The sequence below is a fragment of the Pseudomyrmex gracilis genome, unplaced genomic scaffold (assembly GCF_002006095.1).
Source record: "Pseudomyrmex gracilis isolate BER0280 unplaced genomic scaffold, ASM200609v1 scaffold_193, whole genome shotgun sequence".
NCBI lineage: Eukaryota > Metazoa > Arthropoda > Insecta > Hymenoptera > Formicidae > Pseudomyrmex > Pseudomyrmex gracilis.
Genome location: NW_018020777.1, coordinates 296,371 through 304,231, shown reverse-complemented (window position 1 = coordinate 304,231; position 7,861 = coordinate 296,371). Strand labels below are relative to the sequence as shown.

Sequence of the window (7,861 nt, the reverse complement as noted above, 5' to 3'; positions counted from 1 at the left end):
GATAATTTGACTTCGCTTTGCTTGTGGCAGACTCTGTCATCATTTTGGTCGCATTTTGACATTTCACATGTTGACAGACATGATTACCAAACCATATCCTACTGAGGACACAGATGGATATGGTTCTGTGACCGAAATGTTTGCTGGGTATACATGTAACCAAATTCAACTTGTAAATTTTTACAAGTGAGTGTTTTTTGAATTGAAATCTCAATTCTTAAATTCCCGTATGAATTGGCCATTGAATGGCTCGTAAGGCCTTATATATTTCTTTTATTAAGTCTAGATATATTCCTTAGATTATGTTCTGAAAAAATTTTGTCAAGCGATTCCTGTGATGATAATATTTAATAGTTTGATGAATTTCAATCGTATTTTTGATTAGATTTTCAGGTTTCAAGGTTGCAGTGTCGGAAATTGCTGTACATTCTGGTTCTAAATGAAGTATGAAATTTTGATAGATTCGAGAGCTACGAGAAATTTTATCAAAACAGAGAATATGCAAATTTTTTTGTTTATGTGCAATTCAGATCCAGTCTTGATTTGTATGAAGTTGTATCCACAATGTATTTTGGATTTGCATATACTTTGTTGCACATTTTTCTGATTCGTGTTTACTAAGTATTTCGTTTAAACAATTGTCTTTTATTCCTGTTTTATAATCTGGATAAATTCTTTTTAGTAACTGGCAATCACTTATCTTTCTTGCTTTCGTTAATTCTAATTCATTTACCGCATAAAAATATTGTAGTTCTATAAGAATCTAATAAAATAAGTTTTTGCGTAGTATCTATAATAGATTGACCTAACGAACTATGTCTCGGAAGAGATATTATTCTAGTTAATTCTAACATTTTATCCTCTATCAGGGGAATCAATAATTGTAGTAACAGTCTTTTTTCCGTTAAAGCTATTACGTTGCTTATATCTATAAGAGTAGTATAATATTTTTCTTCTAAGGGTACAAGGAAGTTATCGATGTGTTTATGTTCCATGAGAATAGTAAAAAGTTTTCTAGGAGATAGAATATATGATTGCACAGTTCCATTTCTGCCGTCTACAATTAAATCTTCTAATTTTCTAATTTTATTAATTAGGTTTTGCATTTTGTTATTCAAGTTTAAAAGAAGTTCGTCTATCCAAATATTAAGTTTGTTAGCGTGACTCAGATCTCTGAGACAATTGAAATGTGTGTTCACATGTTCCATTTAATGTGAACATTCGTTTTCAAGTTCCTTATCGCCTGCAAATGTTTTAAGGATTATGCTAGTTTGATTCTTAACATATTGTACAAGGGTTTTTTGGTTCTTATAAAGTGTATCTAACTCTTGATTATAATTAGTCGCATCTGTATCATCTAAGGTTCCAAAGAGCATTTTACTTATTTTTCCTACAAAATCGAAAAGACCACGCTTGGTTTTCGATTTTTTTGTTTGCACGCCTGCTAAATGTAATACATTTTCTAATTCGTTAGTTACATGATCTAATTCATTGATTTTCTTACAAATTCTAATTTTTGAAGAACAAGTCCAACTTCGGTTTTGGACTGTATTGACGCATTTTTCTGCTAATTGTTGGTGTGCTTTTTGAAGTTCTACAAAGTGCCTTTCTAAGTCTGATAAGTCGTATCCTACTATGATTTTCCATTGTTTGTGATACAGTTTTATCTTGGACAAAATTTCAAGATAAACAACTTCTTCATTATCGAGCTGATAAACCGAATATTTTTCCTTTTCTCCATTACTCAAATGACATTGTAGAGCCATCACTAGTATCAATAGAATGATTCGTCTCAGATTTATTTTCTTGATCTAACAAGGAAACCTCACGGTGATGAGCTCACAGATTTCAATAAAATTTTTTTTGTAGATAGACCTAATATGAACCTTTATTGAGCAAAGCAAGAAGACGCACTACTCAAGTGTTTTCGAGAAAATCGAAGTTGTAAAATTCCGAGCGCCTTATAAGCAAAGTTTGTAAACCATTGTATCGAAGTCAGCATGGCGCATTGGTAGCGTGCCCAACTTATGCTCTTAAGATCGACGGTTCAAGTCTTTTTACTTAGATTTTACATTCAATAATTACATAAATTAATAAATATTAACATAAATATTAATAAATTTTGACATTTTGTCTATTTTTGATTAAAATTGAACATTTTTCTTTTTTTTCCTTTATCTTGAAAATTTGTTTGCAGAATTGCTGTCTATGAAAAATTAATTTTTTACAAAATTAGCAAATTTGGATAAAGAAAATTAACATAAAGGACACAAATCGCCTGTCTTGTTAATTATTAATACATTAATTAAAGGTTCATTTGAAGTTTATGATTAATAAAATATATTTATTTGTGTTTTTTATGTTAATTTTCTTTATCCGAATTTGCTAATTTTTTAAAAACGTCAATCAAAAAAACTCATCTATCGAGACTTGAAGCCGTCGATCTTAAGAGCACAAGTCGGGCACGCTACCGCTGCGCCATGCTGACTTCGGTACAATAGTTTACAAACTTTGCTTATAAGGCGCTCGGAATTTTTTAACCTCAATTTTCTTGAAAACGCTTGAGTAGTGCGTCTTCTTGCTTTGCTCAATAAAGGTTAATATTAAGGTCTATCTACAAAAAAAATTTTATTAAAATCGATGAGGTCATCACCGTAAGGTCTCTTTGTAAAACAAAAGGTTTGATATCACTTCTGTAATATTGTTTTATTTCTGTATTTGTTTTTATATGATATGTTATAAAGTTGTCGTGTCGAATCACAAAGAAAGGACCTTTCCACTGCAGTTCGAATGATTTCGCATTGAAGTTTTTTACAAGAACTAAATCGTTAATTTTGATTGGCGCGTATGTTTTATTAGAAATATTAGAATCTTGGTATTCACGTATACTCTTACGTGCTTTCTCTAATTTATTTTCGTGTTGAATGCGCATGTTATCAATTTGACTTTGCAGAGTTAATCTTTCATTTCCTTCACGGAAGATGTGATTAGGCTCTCTGCCAAATTGTAATTCGTAGGGTGTATAACCCGTCGTTTCGTTTACCGTACAATTATACGTGAGCATTGCCCGGGGTAGTATCATATCCCATTGCTCTTGTTCGTTAATATAATGTCTTATATATTCAGTTAATATAATGTGATCTTTTATTTTTTCCGTTCGATTGCGGGTGATAAATTGAAATGAACATGTTTTGCGTTTAATCTATCGCAAAGTGTTTTAAACTTGTTTGATGTAAACTCTAGCGCGTTATCAGAAAGAAATTCTTTAGGTTTTCCAAAATATCTAAGCCAAGAGTGCCAAAGTGCTTTTATGATTGCCGCTGTTGATTTGTCAATAAGCGGTTTTACTAGAATATAGCGAGTAAGGTAATCTTGAATTACGAGAATATATCGATTTTCTTTATTAGTTGTTTCAAGAGGTCCCATAATATCAAGCAATACTTTTTCATTAGAAGCTTTAGGAATATAGGGAGAAAAATAAATATAAGGTTTTTGAGTTCCCGGTTTGTTAAACTACAAGTTTCGCACTTATTAATAAATTCTTTTACATCTACAGTTATATTATAGGCCAATTATATTTTTATCTAATTTTTTGAAGTGTTTTTTTTACTGAATAGTGACCGCTTAATATGCCCGAATGAGCATATGCAATAATTTCTTTTTTATTTCTTATTTCCGAATTATGTTTAGAAACGTAAATGTACAATTTATCACCGAGATAATATTCGTCAATAATTGATCGTAACTTGTTAATTCCTTTTTGATCGTGTACAATATTTAAATGATGATCATTTTCGGTAAGAAAATCGTATAATTAAATTCTCATTTGTCGGTAAGTCGCGTGAGAAGAAATATAAATTTCATTTTCTCTTGTGATTTCGGATGGAGGTTCGATATAAAGTATGGTTTTTTTATTTTTAATTATTATTTGCTTTTGAATTTCTGGTTGAGATCATCTAAAAGAGCAAAGACTAGGAGATTTTGAGCTGCGAGGAGATATCATTCTTGGTGAGGAGTCTGGAATTCTAGTAATAGGAGTAAATGGTGTCTCGTCAATAATTATTTTTATTTTGTTTTCTAAGTCGTGTTCTAAAATAATTGAATCAATTAATCAATTGTCGTGTCTCTTTGTTCATAAGTCCTTTAATTGTTAGTGTCCATTTGGAAGGATTTGTGTCAGTATCTTCAATAATTGGAATAACATGAGCTCGTAAAAGATTAGGAGTAAGAAATTCTGGATTGATATTTTGCCAGCCTGGAACAGGATCTTTGCTGATAGCGATTTTAATGTAAAAATTTTCTTCTTTTACTTCGACAAGAATTTTTTGAATTTTATCAAAAGTTGTCTGAGTTTTATTTACATTTTCAGATTCAATTACATTAACAGAAATACGTGAAAGATCATCAGCGTTTGTGTTATATATAGGGGGAGTTCCCTTAGTGGCGGACGCTTAAGATTTTCTTTAAATAAATATGAAAAAAGAATAGAAATACTTTGGTTTGCTGCGTTTATAACAAGTTTATATCAGCTAGAATCAAAATAAAAGAACAAAATAATCAACATTATTATTACACTTTACTTAAATAAACATTGTTCTTTGATATATCTTACGCATAAAACAGAAGGTGGCACCTAATGCCGGACATAATGTAAAAACGTAATATAACGCGATACAGTCTCAAAAGAGTTTGCAACGGTCACATATATAATTATTTGAACACTCAGGAACATCAGCACAAGCTTCATGAGCCCATTCCTGACACATAAAACATTGAATCCAGTCTTCATTCGTGCTTTCTAGACAAACCACACAGATGGTTTTATTGTTGCTGCTTCTTAATGTCAGTGTTCTGTTTTTCTTACTTTTCTCCGCTTCTTTATTTGTTTTTTTCTTTTCCAATTGTAAGTTTTTTTTCTCTTTTTTAGATTTTGTTTTATTTTCTTTCTCTTCAACATATGATTTGTAGAGAGACGAAGTAAGAATTTTGCTTGTTTCTGCTTTCCTTTTTCTGGATTCGGATCTCTTTCTTGCAGCATCTGGTAAAGGGCATAATTCAAGGATAGTTTGATAAACATCCGCAGCAGAAGTAGTGAACGGCTGAGCGTTTATTATCTCTTGATCTGTCTCACTAATCGCAACATCAGTTCTTGCATCATGAAGTGCTAAAGAACTCTGGATCGTTGAATCGGTGAAATTTTTTTCAATTTCTTTTGATGGAATGTCCGTCATCTGAGAGGGTAAATAATCAAGATCTGTAAAAATGTTTTTATCTAAAGGATAAATCCCTGTGCATTTAAATCCGGACACAGCTATATCCAATCGGGCAACTTTAACAAAAGCGTCACAAACAAGACCTGTGATATCGTAGTCTGTGATGCGTGCTCCTGCGTTTGATCTCATCCAGACATCACATCGCTCATGAAAAGCATTTTTAAACGGCTTCATGAATGTTCTGTCTAGTGNTTGCAATTTGTGAGTTGTATGCGGTGGTAGACTGATTAAATGAATATTGTTATTTATGGAAAAATTTATGACATCCAATGTTTTGTGGCTGCTGTGTCCATCAAGAATAAGGAGCACAGGAGATTCTTGCGACGGACGGACAAACTTTTTAAAATGTTGCAACCACTGGAAGAAAAAGTCACTGTTCATCCAACCCTTTGGTTGAGCAACACCTTTACTATTTACAGGAGCATTTAACATTAGCCGGTCGTTCATTTTTTGTCGTGGAAAAACGAAGAATGGTGGTATGAAGTGTCCATTAGCACTCATACAAAATAAAATAGTTATATTTTTACCTCTCTCGGCTGAGGTAAGCTTCCCTACTTGACGTGTTGATTTTGTAGACAAAACTTTCTGATGTTTATGAACACAACTGATCCCAGTTTCATCGCAATTGTAGATATTAGAAGGAGAGAAATTGTATGCTTCCATAAGCTCTTCAAGATTGGTGAAAAATTGCTGCACTTGTGGCATATTAAAGCCTACAGCTCGCATCAAACTTGTGGATTCAGCCTTTCTTAAAGATATGTCAGAATGTCGAGCTAAAAAATCATAATAGAAATGTTTTCCAGCTGTTCCTTTTACCATGTTAAATCGATGGGGAAGCTTTAATTGTGCTGCCAAATCATACGCTAACTTTAAAAATTCTTTTTTTGTTAATGGCAAACAACGCTTAGCTAAGTCTTTTACGTGATGCACCAATAGATCTTCATATTCTGAAGTAAAAGTTTTAGTAAATCGGCCTAGTTTAGGTTGTAGTGTGACTTCTTGTCCTCGTTTTAAAGACTTTACTNTATCAAATAAAGTGCTTTTTGGAATTCCATATCTCTGAGACGCTCCTCTTAGACTAATTTTGTTGCTCATAATTTTGTTGAGAGCAATTTTTAAAGTCTCTGGGTCCCAGGAACATTTTTTTCTATTTTCGATGTCTTGTTTCTTGTCCATCGTTGTTAGGTAAACGCTAAAATCAAATATTATTTCAAACATTGACATAAAGTTTAGATTCTTACTGTCTGGCAATAAGGAACAGTGTTCTATCCGAAACTAGGGGACAATAACCTTTTTTTAAAAAAGCAGTTTTGTAGAAACCAGTCTATTAAATACAAAAAACCAAAGAGTACTTAAAAGAGTACTTACCAAAGTGTATAATTACGCAATTTACGCACTTCTAACTGCTATAATTTGCTATACACAACACTTCTAACTTTACGCGATGCAACGTTTCTCGCGGCCAGCAAAACCATCAACCAAGTAACTTGTCTGTTCATACGCGACTGAAACATCTCGCGATCTCCTCGTCTTTTGTTTTTTTGCTGCTAACTCCTCCGCGATTGTCGATCGTCATTGATTCTTATATTTGAGAAATATCGCCAGTGTCCGGTATTAAGTGCCGTCCGCCGCTAGGGGAACTCCCCCTATATAAGTTTTCCCAATTTATAAACTATTTCATAATTAAATTCTTCTAATTTAAGTCTCCATCTCATAAGTCTAGAATTTGGATCTTTAACGTTCATTAACCAAATCAAAGGTTTGTGGTCTGTTACGATTTTAAATTGTTTACCAAATAAATATTGTCTGAAATGTTTCGTTGCCTATACAATTCTTAAAAGTTCTTTTTCAGTAGTACTGTATCGTGTTTCTGCTTTGTTGAAGAATTCTAGAGGCAAAAGCCAATGACTTGTGGTTACCTATTTCTCCCTGAAAAAGAATTGCTCCGATTGTTTCGTTAGATGCGTCCGTAGTAAGAACAAAGGATTTGTTTGAGTCGGAATATGAAAGTACTGATTGTGACATCAGTTTTGTTTTTACTAATTCAAACGAGTGTTCTTGTTCGTTTGTCCATTTAAAAGTTGTGGATTTTTGAAAGAGTCGTGTGAGAGGTTTGGCAATTTTTGAAAAACCTTTAATAAATTTTCGATAATATTCCACGAGTCCGAGGAATTGTTTTATTTTTTTAGGATTTTTAGGAACAGGATATGTTTGAACCTTTTCTATTCTTTTAGAATTAGGTTGTACACCACGTTCAGAAATTAAATGTTCTAAATACTTGAGTTCTCGGCAAAGATATTTGCATTTATCCGGTTGAAGTTTTACTCCTACTTGTCTAAGTCTTTCAAATAATATTTTTAAGATTTTATGTTCTTCTATTGTTTTTCCGTACACTATTATGTTGTAACGATGCATATCGTTACGGCCGGGACCGACCATCCGTCCCGGCCTAAAACGCGGCGCTTAGCGCCAAATAATAACTTGAAACCAGCGTATATCAAGAGGCACGGTAGTGCCTCGCGCNAAGTTCACGCGCGCGCAGTGCGCCCGAACTGTGCGAGGCACACCGTACCTCTATATTAAAAAAA

General features: G+C 32.9%; 1 protein-coding gene across 1 annotated transcript in view; it reads right to left on the bottom strand.

Annotated features, from left to right (window-relative positions):
• Positions 1-6,449, bottom strand: part of LOC109858230 — a 25,076-nt gene extending 18,627 nt beyond the window's left edge. Inside the window, exon 1 of the mRNA XM_020435293.1 lies at positions 5,132-6,449. Coding sequence (XP_020290882.1) covers positions 5,132-6,449 — 1,318 coding nt within the window. The remainder of the gene's footprint in view (positions 1-5,131) is intronic.
• Positions 6,450-7,861: the final 1,412 nt, after the last annotated feature.